Source organism: Protopterus annectens, chromosome 2.part2 (genome assembly GCF_019279795.1).
Source record: "Protopterus annectens isolate FY-2018-M chromosome 2.part2, PAN1.0, whole genome shotgun sequence".
Lineage (NCBI taxonomy): Eukaryota > Metazoa > Chordata > Ceratodontiformes > Protopteridae > Protopterus > Protopterus annectens.
Genome location: NC_056730.1, coordinates 383,862,791 through 383,882,802, shown reverse-complemented (window position 1 = coordinate 383,882,802; position 20,012 = coordinate 383,862,791). Strand labels below are relative to the sequence as shown.

Sequence of the window (20,012 nt, the reverse complement as noted above, 5' to 3'; positions counted from 1 at the left end):
GCTGCAAATTTTCTGTAAGGGAAGAAATTCAATCTTACTGTTCAACTTTTGTTTTTCAGTGAATCCTTTCAACACACCATATCTGACAAAAACTACACTGTAGTAACTATGGTATTAATAACTGCATTAAGCTGAGGTTTAGAGGTCGCAAGGCCCCAAGAAGCCATAGGGGTTCTTGATTCATAGTTTGATAATTTGGTATATAATCCAGATTTAGTGGAGTCAGATGTTTTTACAAGGTCCTGAACAAAACATTGCTTTCTAACTTTTGAGTAACTGTACTGTTACTCCTCATGTCAGATATGTTCTTGATATTACTGCTCAATATCCGCTAAGAATAAACAGGCATGATAGGCAGGTGATACAGGTAAATCTCAGCTGTTTGTTTCACTGGTCATCTGGTCTTTCACTGCTACCTGTATGTTTCTTCTTGTGTTCAGTTTAAATTTATCCTGAATTTTCAAAATGAAAATGAACAGTGGTGTCTGGTGATGCCAGTGCAAGAGGAGACTGCAAGATGTCACTGAATGGGCGTAGCTGTCTTACTGCAGGTCAGTGACCATTTCCATGGGATTAAACATCAGATAGGTCAGCCCCTTTCTTCCAAAGACTGCTGCACCTACAATGTCTGATTGAGATTGATAGGACCAGCATTAGACGAAATGGAGTCCTTGACAAAGGACTCTATATCCCCCCCACACACACATACCCTGTACGAGTAGTCCTCTTCCTGGCCTTTCTGCAACATCCAGAGTACTTTCTTTTTTTACACTTTATCTTATTCTTCAAGTTTTCTCCATTCTTTCAGTGCACCCTAACTGGAAAAGACTACTGTTCAATAAGGTCTTAACTACATTTTAAAGCCTTTTTTTCCAGCCTTGTCATAGGGTGATAGTCTGAATTAATTACTAAGGAAAGACGTTCAATCTTACTTGTTTCTGTCAAAGAAGAAACGAGTTGTGTTCAAAGCTAACTAAATAGTAGATCCCAGTAAACTGAGAAGACAAATGCCTGGCAAGGGTACATAAATTTTAGCGTCTCTCTCTGTCCTCTTTAAGAAGTTACCTTCTGTGTGCCCCTTTGGTGTTGTATTGTGATGAACATTAAATAATGTATGGAAGAAGTAGCCCAGCTTATATGTATAATATAATGTGATAAAACCTTCTGTAAAATTGCACTTAAATATGAACTTTCAAGTTCTAGTGTACCTGCAATCCCCTTCCTTTTATAAACCATTTTAAATGTGAGTAAACAACTTTTTATTGACCTACATCCTTATGTATATAAATGTAATTACTGATATTTAACACTGTTTCATTGACCTAATTCCTAACTAATAACAAAAAGAGTTAATTATGTGGAAACCTTGCTGTTAAAGTCCATTGCATAATTAACATCCTGCAAAATGTGTGCTGTCCTGATATTATGAGAAAATGTATATAGAATTACAAAAAAAAAAAACACAAGAAACCATTGTGATATCCATCTGAGTATCTGTAATTCTCATCTTCACGTCTGTAAGTTCACACACACAGTTCATGTACTTTCAGATACATCTGTAATTCTAAGCCCATTGCAGAAGAAATGTCCATACAATAAAAAGGCAAAGCAACAAGCTAAATTATTGTCCAACATCTTCCTTTCTGTCAAATTCCTAGAAATGTTCATTCAAAAATTAGAACATTGTTCCAACTTTTAGTAAGTATACAATTGCATAGGGACCATATTTTGGTGATTAGTAGGGAAAACCAATCTATAATTCCATTGCTTATTCCCAAAGGAAGACATCAAAGGTCAACCTCAGGCTTCTTCATTCTGCACAATCATATTCATCTTCTACTTCTGCCAAACAGGCCTTTGACTTTCATGTTAAAATCCATTGTCAATGTCATTAAATAGTATACAGAATTACATTTCACTTTATTTACCTTTGTGACACTGTCTAATAACTTCTTTGAACTGAGATGTCTGCAAATCATCAACACCTTAGACTGGCCAGCTCTCAGGTGGTCATCCAGGCTGCTAAATCTGTTGCAAAACTTGTTCTTTTTGATACAGTGTGTGACAAATAAGGTACTGCCAGCACAGCTAGCTGGGATTCTGTAAGTAATTATGTATCATTTGTGAATATTAACATGATTCATATAAGATGTTTGTGGTACAAATGTATTAGAGCTGTATGTCCTATAAGATGGTTTGTATAGACGTGTGCATAAGAGGTATTTTACAAAAGTGCTGTTTGAAATGTAACCCAGTGTACCCTACTGGAATAAAACAGAAGTGTGCATACACTATTGTAACTGTTTAAATGTATATATTTTAACAGGGAAAACTGGAATACAGAAGGTTAACTTGCACAACTTCAGAAAAATAGCTGAAATTAAATTACTTTATGGATGGGCCATAAAAAATGTTATCTTTCATTTTCAGTGCAGTAACAGACAGTGTCTGTGCTGAGAAGTTTTCTGTATTGTCTTGGAAATGTTTTATTGTTTTATGACTTCCAGGATCTGCAAAGATCTGAGGAAAAGCCCTTGTGTATGTATTTTCACAGGTAGATGCTAAATACTGCTAGCTTTCAGCAGGGGGTTACCTGGGATAGAATCAGATGACAAGAAATGATGTCATTCTGCAAGCTATCCCAGCAGTAATATCTGAGATATTAATGTAAGAACTCTCTGAGAGAGATAGCATTTTGTATTCTGTCTTTGACCTGACAACATCAAGACCCACTCACCACATCTGCATTGCTGCTCTGAGTAAGTTTGTAGGGTATAGCAATTCTCTTAGATATAGTCAGGAATATAGCAAAGCTTAGCTTAGAGTTTTTTCTTTATTTATTTGAGACTGTCCTGCAATGTTTTAAATATTTCCTGTGATTTTGAACGCTGATATCACTGTAAATATACACTGAGTATTTTCTTGTTCTTGTATTATTTATTATTAAATATATCTAAACCTTTCTTTGTGGATGATCTGTCTGGAGATATTTAAGTTCCGAGAGTACTTGCATATTTATTTGGTGACACTGTGTAGGCCACTCCTCATAGCATTGCTCTTGGTCAAACTATCATTTGTATTGATAGTAACATTACACAGTAAGGTTGGACACTTTTTGTTAAGGGCATTACACCGTAAGATTGGACACCCTTTGTTAAGGGCCTTAAAGTAGCTGATAAAGCTGGGTGCTGGCAGTTATAACTACCTTATAGACTGAACAAAGAGGGCATAGCTAGTAAACCTGTGCCAGCCTTTCCCAGGTGTGTGTGTAGGTGTTGTATGTGTGTATGGTGTGGAGTGTGTGTGTGTATGTGGTGTGGTGTGCGTTTGTGTCAGCTACTTGGGCAGGGACACAAAGCACTGGTTGGACAGAGAGGGTGCTGGAGGTCTTGGCTTGACCACTCATCTGAGAACTCAGCTCTATAGCTGTGCCAGTGGGGAGCCTTATTGGGGATCTGGAGAAAGAGGGAGAAACTTTCCTCATATTGACTGTGGTCTCTGTGTGCTCTTATGGGAAATTGCACTTGATGCAAAGAACTGTATCTGGAAATACTGTGTGTTTACCTGTCATCCTCCCAATGTATGTCCCCCACTGTTGCCAGTTGTGAGGTTTGAGGCTCCTTGATTACTGGGCCAGTGGCGGGGCATCACACCGTGTAACAAGTTGCACTACTATGTCTCATAACCTCCCTGACATAGTAACTGTCACCGAAACATGGCTCAAACCTCATCTTAAAGACTCTGAAATCACCCCCCCACTGTAAAATCGAAACGACAGAACCAAAAAGAAAGGAGGTGGAGTGGCATTACTCTTTTCCTCCTCCCTAACAGTAGCACCATATACTAACCCTAGATCAAAATTCAGTACAGCTGAATTAACCCAGCCCTCCTAAAAATCAACAACCACAAGAGCATAGCCATAGCCACCCTTTACATCCCTCCTAGTAATAATATTCCCCTTCTGGAAGATGTACTGGTTCTCTGCTAATATCTCCAACAAAACTATCATCCTAGGAGATGTTAATATTAACTGGACCTCCATTCAATCGACCTCCCCCTCCCATGTCATCATCTTATACAACTTCTCCTAAATAGTTAAAACTCCTGCTAGACCCAATAAAGATAACTCCTCAGGAAGCATCCTAAGCTGGATTTTAGTTTCCCACCTTAAAAATATCTCAGATAGTGGCACTTTGCCTGACTCTCTCAGTGACCACTTGCCTGCCTTCATTCGTCGCACCCCCTCCCCCATACACTTACAACACATCTATATCTTAACCTGCAACCTCAAAAACTTCAATCCTCAATCCCTTTCAGATAACCTAAAACGAACAAACTAGAACCCTCTGAAAACTCTCCCTCTTGATGACGCTGTTACTCACTTTAACACTACATTTACCAACCTTCTAAACTCCTGTGCCCCTCCCAAAACTAAGAGAGTAAAATCCATTACTGCCCCATGGCTTTCCATAGACACCCTAGCCATCATGAATACTCGAGACAAAACATGGAAACTCCACCAAAAACTCAAAACACCCAACATCCTCACCAAATACAAACAACCTTGCAATAAAGTAAAAAAAAAAACTAATTATGTCTGACTGCAAATCCTACTACTCTCAACTTCAATCCAACCATAAATTCAATCCAGAAAAGTTCTGGAACAGTATCACCAACCTCCTCAGTCCTGGCCAAAAAAAAATCCCTGCCCTGACCCTTACTCCCCAGACCACACCATTGCCACCAAATTCAACACCTTCTTCATTGACTCTATTACCAAGCTCACCACATCCTTCCCTTCCCCAACTCCATCATTCTTTCAACTCCTATTTCCCTTAATCCCACCCCTACCACACCCTCTCCCCACCCTTCTCTCTTCTCCTTTAAACCCATCCCAGTATCCACTATAAAAAAAATTCCTTCAAAAACTAAAACCATGTTCAAACGCCCTTGACACCCTCCCAACTAACTTCCTCAAACTAACTGCAGATGACATTGAGCTTCCTGTTTGCATATTAATCAACCGGTCTGTGCAAGAATCCTCTGTATCCCTTCTCTGGAAAAAAAGCCTACATCATTCCCTTACATAAAGGGGCAACAACACTGACATCCCTAACATTCGCCCCATCGCATTCCTCTCCCCTTCTCAAAAATCCTTCAAAAATGTATTCACCTTCAACTTTTACCACACCTCCTAGACAACCACTTACTTACCCCTACACAACATGAATTTAGACCTGGCCACAGTACCACCACAGCCCTCCTATCCTTTCTCGAAAGCATCAACCTCCCCCACGATTCTGGTAATATTGTATCTGCTCTTCTCTTAGATCTTTCTAAAGCTTTTGATACAATATCCCACACTCTTCTTCTCTCCTCACCCAACTTAATCTCTCTCCCTCCTCTCTAAATTGGTGTTCCAGTTATATCTCTGATAGACAGCAATCCACCAAATGGAATAATACCACCTCACCCTACCTTAACAATCAGACTGGCGTCCCCCAAGGATCTATCCTGGGCCCTCTGCTATTCAATATCTTCATAAATGACTTCCATAAATGCATCCCCTCTGCCAAACTCATTCAAGTATGCAAACAACTCTACCATTATTTGTTCTGCAGACTCCATTCCTAAACTTGTTCAGTTAACAGAAGCAGCATTCAGCAGCACAGAAATTTGGATGCAAAATAATCACTTAGCCCTAAATGCATCCAAAACTAAAATCATGATCTTCACCCCTTCTAAAAACTCCAAAATAGACACAAACACCTTTTCCATAGTTAACCGTAATAAACCCCCCATCAAAATAGTCTCCCATACAAAACTTCTAGGTGTCATTATTAATGAACAGTTAAAATTCGACCTTCACCTCCAAGCCAACATTAAGAAAACCCATAAGAAACTAGGAATGCTCTACTGGCACAATCGCTTCCTCACCCCATCAACTAGGCTTACCCTCGCTTCCACATACCTCCTCCCCTCCCTCATGTATGAAGCTCCTCTCCTCACCAACCTGCAAGCAACCCTCAAAGGTAAACTAGCTTCCTGCTACAATAAAATTGCCAAATTTGCTACTAGCTCTAAATCCCTCTCCCACCGTTACTCCTTGCGCTCACTGAACTGGCTAGAACTCCCTCACTACCTCTCCTACATTCAACTCTCTACTGTCCACAAACTCATTTTCAACCCTTCTCATTGCCCCTCCCTCTCCTCCATCCTCACTATGCATCTTTCTACCCACACCCTTAGATATGATAGTCAGAACCTCCTTGTTGTATAGAAACCATCACGTAACCCTCGTCAACTTCTATCTTTCTCTCTTGCGCGCAAATGGAACTCACTCCCTCCCACATCTGTACTTAACAAAATCTTCCCTCTTTTAAGGCATTGCTATGCTCTTATATCTCCTCTTCCTGGGAATGCTCCTGCTCTCACCCATCCTAACCCCCCCCAGCTCCCCCTCATGCTCGTACTGCCCTCCCCTAGTTTAATTATGCTTTCTGCCTGACATAGAGGGATGGCGGGGGACAGAGTGTAAATATGTACATTACTGCTGCTGTTTATGTTTGTCCATCAGTTGTCCATCAGTTGTCTGTATCTAATCCATACTGTATTATATCCTGGTATTTTACTTGTATTATCTGTTGCATGCAAATTTTCAAATGATTACTGTACTTTTTTCTGGATAAACTATTTTATTTTTGTGTGCATGATTTTTGTGTGTATATGGATCTACTTCACAATGCCGAAATTTCAGAATGCCGACAACCATATGACCGACATCCGAAATCTCGGCATTGTAGACCATATAAAAGGAAAATAAAATTTCCTTTCAACTGCTAGCGGGGGGGGGGGGCTACGCCCCTCTGCACCCCCATGGGGGCCTATGCCCACCACACCCCTGTAACTTTAATATACCAACTCCGAGATTGCACTACAGTGCAGGAATGGAAATCTTTCCATTCCGCACTTTAGTGAGATGCCGGTTCCGCATTGTCGGCATTCTGAATGTCAGTCATATGGTGTCGGCATTCTGGAGTGTCAGCAATGTCAGGTAGACCCATATATATATATATATATATATATATATATATGTATGTAGAACGAGAGAGAGCTTTTCTACTCAGGCCTCCATTGAAAAAGGGCTCACCTCGGCCCAATGGACTTTCCCGGTTAACAAATTTCAAACAAATAAATGTCTTTATTCTTCATAATAGTTTGTCCAGCAGCAGTTAGTGGGAGTCAATTGGAGTTTTGTCAATTCACAAGGATTTCTTAGTAAATCCATGTGTGTCAGCCAATGTAGGTTACTCCAGACAGTTTGAGCCCTCCTTATCCTCCAGCACTGCACTCAGTCTGAGGTTTCTTTTTTGAGTCTCAGCCCCCAAATTATTCAGTCATTGCTCAGTGGAAAACATCTGTTCATAAATCTTAGCTGCTTTGTTCCATATTTCACAGCTGCTGTGCTTTAAAGCAAGATTGTATCAGATTACTCTTGCGAAAGTTCGCAGTTATTTTCTAGTGCTCTAATTTTGTTTTGGAGAGTTGCTACAGTTGATGCATGATTTCCTATAAAGCTGTTCCAGTACCTTTGGACCAAGTCATTATCACATTTTCCTTCTTTGCCTCTTCATGCTTGGACAAGACTGCATCCACATGATTGACTGTTCTCTTCATATTTTCCACAGTCATCACCCCCCTCTTCCATATTTTCTTAATTTTGAAGTGACAACACCATGGTAATTTATTACCTGAATTTAGCTGTACAAAACAAATAGTTTACATTTTTGGTGTTTGTATGGTGAAACCCAAGCTAAATATTCTACCAGTCTATGATAACTTGTTTATGTAACTTTTTTTCCAGACACCTTTACTGAATTATCACTTGTGACATAGGCAAATTTTACATTCATATAAAAGTAATTACACTGTAATTACCATAAACATTTTACTTCACATATATTGCTATACATCATAATAACCTAAGCAACATTACATAAATTATTCAATCCCTGCCTTTTTTTTAAACAAGAAACATCTTTATTAAACCATCACTTACTACATAGGCAGTCATACATTTACGAAATGAAAACAAACCACACTGAGACATCCTAGTTGCAAGCATTTTATATTACAAACCATACTGACACACTCCCAGTTGCAAACATTATACATCACTTACAATCTACCCAATCTTCTTCAGTTCAACATTTATTTTAGTCCTGCTGCCTTTTAAACCGCATTCCTCCCTTGTATGTGTTGTTCCCACAATTCCCATTTTTTCCTATGTAATTTGCTCCTGAACACACTTAAATGCCTTATTGCTAAGAAGCTGTACAGAAAGTAAGTGAGAAGCCACAAAAGTAAGATACACATGTTAATGGTACTTTTTGGATGATTTTTTTAATGAATATTTTACTTGAAGACACTAATAAAGGAATTTAGGTAGAGGTAGTTTTATAGGCATTGGATTATAATCTTAGAAAATGCTAGGAAGAATAAAGAATAAGGATTAGAACTGTGATTGTGCATTGAAATGGTAAAGGACAGAAATACTGTATGTTTTTCAGAATTTAAGTGAGAGAGAGGAGAGAATGGCAACACATTTAAGTGAGATTAAGGAACTAACCATTTTTTGTTTATTACTACAGGCAAAAGTGAACTTTGGGTCTGGTGAACATGTTCTTCGATCCGAAAAGGGAATTCTTTTAAACGATCAAGCTTGGCACACAGTTCAGCTTGGTCATAAAAATGACAACGTGACTCTGACTGTTGATGAGCACTTCAGAAGCAGTACAAAAATGCCAGGAATATCCCACGAACTTAGAACTGATCATGGTCTTTATGTTGGTGGAAGTGGAAACCTAGATGTGCTTTACACTGAAGGGAAAACTAATTTTCGAGGATGTATTGATGATGTTGTATTTAATCAGCAGGAGTTGATATCATCTTTAAAATCTTTTGCTGGACATAAAAATGTATATGAAGTGTCACTGGGATGCAGCGAGGAATTCTTTGCTAGCGAAGATGGTGCGGTCAGTTTCTTTAGCTCCAGATCTTACATTGCATTTCCACTGCTTGAGAGCCAAAGTGAAGAGGTATTTGAATTTGCAGTAAGAACATCTGTTGACCGTGGTTTGCTTTTGTATAATTCAGGTCAAAATGGTGAATTTTTAGCTTTGGAAATTTGGGATGGATTGATTCAGGCATTTGCTGGAAACAATGAAAGAAAAACCAAGCTTTCCTCATTTAGCCCTGTCAATGATAACAACTGGCACTATGTTAAACTCAGATACACCCTTCGGCACCTTTATCTCACTGTAAATGAGAAAACTGTAAAAGCTTCCTTAACTTTCTCCAGTAAAGGCATCGGTGTAAGAAGTCCTCTCTTTGTTGGCGGTGTTGACGACAGCACTCGTTTTGAAGTTAGAAAGTTTGGCCTAGACTCATTTTCTGGAAAACATGCAAGGGGCGGGTCCTTTAAAGGTTGTTTGAAAGATCTAAAAGCCAACTCACAAAGCATAGGATTGAAAGATGTTTTAGTTACGAAAGATATTTCTGCAGGCTGTGAGGAGTCAAATGTTTTCTCTCACGCTTTTGTGCCATCTGCAACACAGAGGAGTCCATTTCCAGGTGCATTATCCTTTACATCTACAATGAGTCCAAATGTGTTTGAGTATCACAGCACAAAATTGAGTGGCAGCAGTTTTTTGGTCCTTAATAACTTAGTAGTTCAAGAGGGAGGGAGGGCATCACTGGACTCTAAGCACATCAAATTGAATCTTGACTTCAAAAAATTAAGACTTCGTCAGTCACAGGTGATCTTTAAAATCAAAGAACAGCCCAAGCATGGAGATTTAAGCCTTGATATTGATCCAGAGCAGGAACAGGACACATTTTCAATGTTAGACTTGTGGCATGGTAGAGTTGTGTATGTAAATCATGGCTCGGAAGATGCTTATGATTGTTTTACATTCTCAGTTTTTGCTAATAGCAAGAAGGAGATGCCTGCTCATCTAAAGGGAGACCAGCTTTATGCTTTTAATATTACTATTACTCCAACTAATGATGCCCCTGAATTGACCCTGCCAGAAGGAAATCTGTTTGTGTTGTTGGAGAATTCTAAGAAACGTCTTACTGCTGACCTGCTGAAAGCTGTTGATATTGATAATGATCCAGAAGATCTTCACTTTACTGTTCTTGGCAGCCTTAATGTAGATGCTGGCTTTTTAGAAAATGCATTGCATCCTGGAAAAAGTCTTACTACATTTCCAAATTCTGAATTGCTGAAAGGAAATATTTATTTTGTTCATCACGGGGTGAAAAATTCACGAATTGTGATGAGAGTAACTGATGGTGATAAAGTGAGTAATACAGTAGTATTGCGAGTTATGGCCATACCACTAAATTATAAGCTAATCAATAACACAGGTGCTGAGGTGATCCAGGGTGATGCAGTCTTAATCACACTGGACAGTCTAGCAGTTGAGACTAATGCTGGCAAGCAGGAAATGGATATTCAGTATACCGTTACAGAACCTACAACATATGGTGACATTCAAGAACTGCAGTCTAGCGGTGAATGGAAAAAGATTACCACTTTCTCTCAGAGGTCAATCGAGAATAGTCACATAAGATATATATCCACGTTCACAAAAATTCAGCCAGAAAACGTCACTGATCATTTTAAGTTTAAAATAAATATTGGGAATACAGTGAGTCAGGAAGATGTGTTTTTACTTAAAATAAAATGGGTGGTGTATAATATTCTGAAGAATGTTCCACTAGAAATTGACAAAGCCAAGAAGGAGACACTAACTTCTAAGCATCTGTACACAGTATTAGAAGGTGTAGATGTGCCTGAAAATGAGATTTATTACAGATTGCTGTCCCTACCCCAGAAGGGAAGACTTCTGCTAAACAATAAAGTTCTAAAGAAAAACTCTACTGTTAATCAAAGAAGTGTCAGTGGTCAAAAATTAAAATACGTGCTAACAACTCAACCGCTGGAAGATACAGAAGATTCATTTGATTTTCAGCTGTCCTCCAAGCACTTGGAATCAGGTGCTTATAAATTTCAGATAAACATTAAAGCTGATTTGAATAGTGTTATCTTAACAAACAAAGGGCTTTCTGTAGTAGAGGGAGAAGGGAAGTTGATAACAAAAGCAGACTTGTTTGCCGAAACACTTAATGAGCAGCCATTTTATTATAAGGTCATTAACAGCCCTATGCATGGCAAACTGAAGCGGATTAATCTTTCTAATTCATTTAACAGCAATGACAATATAACAACTTTTACAAATCAGGACATCCTTGAAGAGCGCCTTCTGTATGTCCATGATGATTCTGAAACAGTGTCTGACCAGTTTGTTGTCACTGCTTCCACTAGAATTTCAGAAGAAGCAGACAAGCTTCTTCACAAGGCAGAGCCTGTATCAGTAAAAATCCTTTTCAACATCTCTGTTGTTTTAAAAAATGATGAGAAACCAGTACGTGTTGTTGATCAGATTTTTCACGTTACTAAACGTGGGCAAAAACTTTTGACCTTGGAAGATCTGTGCTATCATGATTCTGACTCTGATTTCAGTGATGATCATCTGGTGTATACTAGGCGTGGGATTCCAAATGGTGAGCTTGTTCTTGTTAATGAAACATCTGTGAAACTCTACCAGTTTAAGCAGCTTGATCTGAAGCAGAAGCGTGTGTTGTTTATACACCAAGGAGCAGACTATGGACGTTTTGTGTTATTTGTAAGTGATGGAAAGCATTATACATCATCACTTCTTGAAGTTCAGGCTTCAGAGCCTTACCTCAAGGTTGCTAACAACACAGGCCTGCTTGTTCAGAAAGGCCACGAAGGTACTGTTACAATAGCTAACTTTAGTATTACCACAAACTTAGATATCAGGCATGATAAAGATATAGTGTATAATGTCATTTTGCTACCTAATCATGGAAAACTTTATGTAAACAACCGTTTGGTTGAAACGTTCACCCACCATGAACTAAAGATGGGACATGTCAGATATGCACATGATGACAGCAACAATTTTCTTGATAGATTTAATGTCACAGTAAAGGTTAAAGATTTGCAACTACATATTGGAATTTCCATTCGGATATATTTGGAAAGCCATCAGCGTCCTCCAAGAATTTTGCACAATAGTACTCTTTTGGTGGAGGAAGGAAAACCTGTCAAAATCAGTAAACAAAAGCTGCAGGTAAGTTGTGCTTAAATTGCATTACATTTTGCTTAGAAAAGACTAGTTATAATGTCTGTTTTTTGTTGGATGAGTCTTAGAATTCTTAAAGATTAAATGTAGTACAGTTTGTCTTTTCCTGAGCTCTTAGTAGCTGATTCATTGCCATTGAAAAAAGGCAGCTGTGATCTATAAAGTGCACTGTAATGTGTTTATTGCTGTTGATGCTGCACTGTGCTGTGGAGCGTCTTCCGCTCAGACATACGCTGAGACTGCTTATTAACGTAGCATGCAGAATATTGAGATGCAGAATATTTCTCAAAGTAATGTTTGTTAAATTCCAGTTCATTATGGAGACGTTAAAATTGGATTTTTTTATCATCAGAGTAACAACCCAGTTTTAATGTTTCTAGTCAGCTAAACAAATACTTATTTCCCTGATTTTAATTCTGTAATCCTGAGAAAATGTGTATTTGTATTCTGTGGTGAGAACTCCTTAGATGATTTTGAGCTCCACTTGTCAGATCTGGAAGAAAAACAGGAAGGCAAGATTACCAGGATGCAATTCCTGCCTGTCTGGTCCTCCCACTGTTGAGTTTTGCTGTTGGCCTAGGAATGTGCTAATGATTTCTAATCTAATTAGGAATTTCAGTCTGCATCTTTTTACTAGCAATTTTACTGCTATTGACTGAGATTCATAACAAAAAAAAACACTGTGTGGTACAGTAATATTTAGAGCCATTTGCCTTATTGTACTGTGCAGTAGACCGTGGGCTGAGAATTTTTAGTTTATGAAACTCTCATCATCTTATTACTGTATAAAACAATGGGTAATAATGGACAGATACATTAGCATTATCCCATAAGATTCTACTACAATAAAGTAAAGAATATTTCACTGTACCGTGCCATGATCTGTACCCACTCAGTGAAGATGAATGAAGAGCAGAAGTGGGGCAACTCTTCAGCTGCCCCAGTCTCTGTTTCTGCACAGAGGATGTTGTCCTATCTCATTCCTCAAATATCCACATTGGAAGGGCTCCATACTGTTGTGGAGATTACTGTGTTTGTCCTCCTACTAGTGGTGTCCTGTAGTATCAGGTTTTGTGTCCATTGATTCTGTGTGTATGTTCATGGAATTTATGTTATTTGCATCCATACCAACTATCTGAGTGTTAATGAACTGTAATCATGCTACATAAGCAGCTGAATCAAGAATCCCTGTGATGTCCCATAGTAAGGCATGGCATAGTAGAGCAGTTCAACAGAGCCCCAGAAACACTTCTCTAGACAGTGAACATTATCGTGGACAATTGCTAGAGAGTCTGACAAAGGAGGATTCCCTAAATAATAACTCTGTTGTAATTCTGTTTTTAGGCAACAGAATGTATTGGGTGGGTCCCTAAATTAGGTCTGTTATATTTCTACCTTGGGAATGGGATGAATGGGACGTAGAAGTGGGATTTCAGTGGTTATGAATTTTTTTATAAGAATTTTTGAGACTGGCATTTTGGATTTATATAGATAGTCATATGTGTGTGTGTGTGTGTGTGTGTGTGTGTGTGTGTGTGTGTGTGTGTGTAAACTTAAGTCGTCTAGGATTCACCTCTCTCCATACCATGATTTCCCTCAGTAACCATTTTTCCCTAAAATATCTGAACTTGCAACTATCTCTGACTTTATTTTCCTTCGTGCACCTCATGCTACTTCTAGGGTAGATTTTATTTCCTTTTTCATTGTAGGCTGTTGTACATTAATTACAGTTTCGTTGGAGCTTTCTTTATTCAGAAGCTTAGAGTCAAAGGGTGTATACTGTCTAGCTAACAACCACGTAGGCCTATATAAGCCTAGCCATGTAATCCAAATGTATCCCACTAGATGTCCTCCTTTTCTAATGTTGCAGTATTCTTTACATGAGGGCTCCTCCGCCAAGGGAGACCCGACGTTCAGCCAGTGTACAAGAGCTTTTAAGTATTGCTAATCCGTAGCACGTTGTATGTATGGCTTAGGAGTACGACAGTCATAAAAGTGACATCTGCATGTACAGTCCTCAGAACTTCTCTGCCGCCAGTCCGAACGCCATCTTCAATAGTCGGTCTGCTTGCCTGAGTCATTTGCTGCTGGTCCACTTTTCAGATAAGTGCCCTGTTGGGCGTTTTATTTTCTCCTGCTACTGCTTTTTGTCATGAGAGTTTCATGTCATACCAAGAAAGGAAGTGCCAGTGTGGGAGACAAATTCCTTATAAGGATAGTCACAACTTGTGTCTGTTTCGTTTGGGGCCTATGCACAACCACAAATCCTGCTCTATTTGCCAAGATTTCTTCTCTAATACCCTACGTAGCCATCTTTCGTTCCTAAATATTTACTTAGAAAATCAGCAACTGAAGCATTTAGCTAGGGACATTATGGAGGGTACGTCTGGGTCTTCTGTCGAGCCTGTGTTGAAGAGGAAGGCCAAGTAGCCAGGACCTGAATCTTCAGCTGTACCTTCTACCTCTGATGTCTCTCTTGAGGTCGATGAAAACCTGGAGATTCATCCGGAGGTTGCCTCAGGTTCCTCGGCAGGTACCACTTCGGAGGCCGTTGAGGAATCTGCCTTAGGCATGTCCTTCGAGGCAATGCAGACATCTGCATCGGATGGTCAGGGGGAACCAAGGCTCATTATTTCAGAAGTCCCTAGAGATATCCCTCAGATTCTAGTTAGGGAGGAAATTCTGACTTCTGTAATTGAGTGCAGGCCTTCATCAAGTCCCTCCACTTTTCATCAGCAATGTGCAGTTAAAAAAGAAGCAGAAACCCAAGCACATTTCTGCACCTAAGACTCCACAGTCCGATTGGGCAACCTTTTATGAAGGCTTGCTTAATGCACACAAAGTTCTCAAGACTCCTTCAGCTGTTCCTGATTCTCCTTTAACGTCTCCCCCCACTCAAGACGGTTAGGGTACTAGAGTCCTCTGAGGATGATTCCTTGGCCTACTCCTCCCAAATTCCATTCCCCTAGAATATGCTTCCCCTGAGGAAGAGTCTACTGGCACAGATTTTCCAGTAGAAGAGGTCAACTTTGGGGAAACCATAGCTAAAATGAGGGAATTTTTTTAAATGGGACTGCTCTCAGGTTTCTGATCTGCAGAAAAGATATTGTGATATTTTGCAAATGGAGTCTTCTTCCCCTTCAGCTGTACCTCCAGTGTGTGCCTTAGATGTTATTTTAACAGGTGTTTATATTAATCATTTAATGGCTGTCTGTATCCATCAAAGATGTAGGTGTCAGACCTGCTGTGAATTTCTGATTTCCCATCCACTGGTCCAGAGTACAGAGATAGGGCTTTGAGGTAATCTACATAGGGTACTGTGTTTATGCCCTGTATTCTTTTTGTGAGGAACCTCTGTGGACATTCCAGTTGCTGCATGTGCCTGGTCAGGCTGATGATGGCTGAGTACAGTGACATGATGACTTCCCTGGACAAAGGTACCATGCCCTCTTTTATAAGTTGAGTGACATAGAATGATTTTCTTACAATCTTAGACACATATTGGTCGAAAGCCAGGTTAGTATTTACATGAGTCCCCAAATCACTGAATGCTTTGTCTGCTTTTAAGGATGTTTTAGCAATGAGGTAATTTCCTGGGTGGCCGATTTTCCTAAAAGGTGGTATTCGTGAAGCACTCCTTCCATCTGTCCTTGATGTGCTTTGGACTGATGAGCAGATGTTTTTCTGGCATCCATTATGAAATAAGTCATTCACTGCTACTTGTTATTGTTGTTATTATTATTATTGTTACTGTGCATAAAGTATTTAAATAATCCTTATGGGCAATTCCACAATATGAGTTCTGCCAGGGGCTCACTTATAGGGCCTGAGGTAATTTAACAGTCCAGTCTTGTATCTACATACTTGTCCTCACAGACTGAAGATATCTTCTGTTATGAAAGCGTGTAAATAATAATAATAATAAAATCATACTAAGTTAGGACTTTATCTTGAGTTTCTAATTATTTTATGCAATTTTCCTAACTTACAGGCAGTAGTAAATAATATGACGGATAGCAATGTAGTTGACTCAGCTTTGTTTTTCTGCAAAAGCTGTTACTTTTTAAATTGTAACAATGTATCATAACTAACATTGCATAAGTAATTTGCATAATGCACTGATTTTTTTTTAATGTATTGTATATAATTGTACATTTAGCTACAGTACACTTAAAATATCCACTGAATGTAGGGAGGAAATTTTATTTGTACTGACAGTTTACACTGAGTTTAAGGATCAAGGTATGGCCCTGGGTAAACCACCAGGATTTCAAGTGCAGGATGATTAGCGGCAGCGCATTGCTGTGCATCAGTTTAGCATATGACTGATAGCATTCTATTAATGGCACTAGTGATCTAGGAGGAATTCACATCTGATTTCAAAGACTGTTGTCAGGAAATCTAACAAGGTGTTTAGAAGTAGTTCTGGTAAGGTAGTATCTGAACTCTAAAGGTCCATCTTCATGTGTATCAAAAATCTAAATTTAGTTAGATTAACATATGAAACTTTCCCGGGCTACCACCTGTCGTGTTCTGCTCACAGTGCCCTACCAACAAGCTTCTTTTCCAGAGTTTTTTTTTTCATATCTGCCGCTAGCATTAGAGAAATGGTTCTAGTCTGTTTCACTATTTTTGGGCTTTTGTAGGAAAACATTTTGAATTTTGATTTTTTCATGCTTTTTATATTTCTTTTATCTATATCATTTTCATCCAATAACTAATAAACAGGTCAATTCAAATATATATTTTTTCTTTTTGGCCTTTTTGTAGTATAATTTCCCCTTCCCTCGGGTCTTGACATTTTTTTTGCCTACCTTTATTCTTACATTACTAGGCTCTACTGCTAGTGTCTCCTAGTTTGTATGTTGTCACTATTTAAAAAGATTGCTTTTTGCTTTAGAATTGGTATTGCTGTAATTTGTACATATTGTTTACTTAATTTTTCCAGAAGAAACAAAATATTTTTGTCAAAATGTAAGCAGTTTTGTCTTGACAGGGCCTCTACCTGAAGACCAACCACATAACGCTTAAATAACTGAGCCCCATGATAGACAAATCTAAAGATCGGTGGGGGTAGCGGTCACAGGAGAAAGCACAACCTAATAAGTCTGTGACACTTGATAAGGATGAAACACAGACTGAAACAACTCCGAAAGGTCTTAGAGTCTTTAAAGACCCGTCTACTCCATTTGATTTAACATTAGATACTGACTGTGTTTTTCATAAGAGATGGGTTACTGCAGCACATAAATGTGTTACGGAATGGTTACACATTCTTATAGAACGCGATCAACTAAAACAAAGAGATTTGTGTTCTAGTATTAAAAAAATGTGTTCTGATCTTTCTAACTCTGTTCCGGACACCACTTTTGATGAGTTTTTGAAGCAAACCAACTTTAAACTCAAGGAATATGAAGCTACGCTGATTGACCGAAAGAAAGGGAAACTGTTGCGTGATGTACGTGACTATGAGGCCAATCGGGCTTTCCTTTCCAGGGCTCAATGTACGAAAACTTGCAAACAAGTTAGGTTTCAGCCTGGCAAGACTGTGAACACTTCATATCACTCTTCAGCTTCAGAAGGTGGCTATACTTCTTATGAAGAGGACGGTTATGAATCGGATTTTCCAGTCCTTCCGGCGGCCCAACAGAGGGACAATTTTCGAACAACTTTTCGTGGGGATCTTGCCACATCTTTCCAGAACCCACAGGGACAGAAACGGACTTGGGAGCAGTCCTCCATTCCAGGCGGGCAACGATTTGGACAAGGTGGACTTAAAAGGGGTAGACGATGATTCTAATATTGTTTGTAGTGATAATTATATGTTTCTGAACACCCAGGAATATGTTATTAATTTGTCCGATTATGAATTTGATGACGTTGAGATGTCTGTTTTGAATAGGGGTTTGAAATTTATCCCCACGGTTGTTACTCGTCTTCATGTATTGCACAAAGATATATATGCCTTTGGCAGAAAATTACAGCTTAAATATTTTTTTAATAATGTTGATATGTCTTCGTTGGTAGTTAATGATGATAATGTTAGTAGTTCTTCTGATAGCTTTTTTTCCTGCTTATCAGATGATGATGTTAATGCATATTGTAAACTTGATACTACTAGTGTTCCTACACATAGTAATTTTGTACCTAACAGTTTAAATGGGGAGGTATGTCAGTTTGTCAGTTTAGTTAATTATTTTACTGAACTAGACTATAGGAAATATATGAGTAAAAAAATCTAATATTAAATATAATTTACAATGTAATGAATGGAAAGCGTTATTAAGTCTTGGAAAAATGAGTGATATTATCTTCAAGCCATCTGATAAGGGTAACAAATTGGTTGTCATGCGTTTTACAGACTACATGTCTATGTGTATGGATCATTTAGATGACATTAAGACATATAAAGTGGTAGATTCAAATGTTTATACTAAATCTATTGAAGAATATTTGGATATCATTAATAAAGGGGTGAGATTAGGTTATTTCTGTCAAACAGACATTAAGAAGAGGTTTCAGGTGGAAGGTTCTAAAATGGCTTTATTTTACTGCCTACCAAAAATACATAAAAGCCTATCTAGGCCCCCAGGTAGGCCTATAGTCTCAGGTTCTTGTTACTTCTTGCATAATTTAGGTATTTTTTTACATCATTTTTTGTCATCGTATGTTTACAGGTTACCTTCATATATTTGTGATGTGTTTGACTTTTTGGAAAAAATAAAATGGGCAGAAATAAATCATAGGATGGTATTGGTTACTATTGATGTGAAGAGCCTATATACAAATATTAAACATCAGTTTGGTATAGAGGCTATTAGATTCTTTTTAGGTGATTTTCCTGCCACAGAATTTATTGTTGAGTTGCTTTATTTTTGTTTAACTCACAATTTTTTTGAATTCAATCATGTGTTCAGCAGTTACAGGGTACAGCCATGGGGGCTTCTTTTGCCCCCATGTATGCTAATCTGTTTATGGGTTTATTTGAATTGGAAGTTATTTATAAACATGAGTTTTTTCATTCACATGTAATTGCATATTATAGATATGTGGATGATTTGATATTTTTAGTTGAAGCTGATAAAAAAGAAATTATAGATTTTGTTAATGATATTAATAATAATAGATTTGCGTTGAATTTTGATGGTTTGACAATTGGACATATTGTTTCATTTTTGGATGTTATGTTGGATATTTCTGATGGTAGGAATATTGTCACCTCATTAAATAGAAAATTTGAAGGAGTCAATTTATATTTACATGGTACTAGTGGACATCCACCCCATACCATAGATGCGCTACCTTATGGGGAAATGTTACGAATATATAGACTTTGTAGTAAGCCTGATACCTTTCATAAGGAAATGAAGTCCTTGGTAAACTCTCTTATTAACCGAGGGTATAGTAAAGATATTCTGAATAAATGTTTTGACAAGTTGGTAAAAGGGTGAAACCACCTGACTCTAGAAATGGTCATAATCTTTATAATAAAGTGGTTAGACATGATAATATTACTAATCGAAGTGAAAATATGTATTTGGTAACTACTTTTGGGTGTTTTACTCAACAGTTTCTTGATATAGTGAGTCATTTTGGTCCTTTTTATGTTCTTCAAAGAATGTTCAACAATGGTTAAATGTGAATTTGAAATTTTCTTACCGTAGGGGAAGAAATATTAAAATTTTTTTAGTCAAAAGTAAGTTTAGTATACCTCCTTCTCAAATATGTATTACACCTTCTAGGATTGGAACCTTTCAATGTGGAAGGTGTAAAGCT

General features: G+C 38.2%; 1 protein-coding gene across 1 annotated transcript in view; it reads left to right on the top strand.

Annotated features, from left to right (window-relative positions):
• LOC122795939 (chondroitin sulfate proteoglycan 4-like) overlaps positions 1-20,012 on the top strand; it is a 923,439-nt gene that overhangs the window by 50,481 nt on the left and 852,946 nt on the right. The window contains exon 3 of the mRNA XM_044064421.1: positions 8,652-12,224. Within this exon, the coding sequence (XP_043920356.1) occupies positions 8,652-12,224 (3,573 nt within the window). The remainder of the gene's footprint in view (positions 1-8,651; positions 12,225-20,012) is intronic.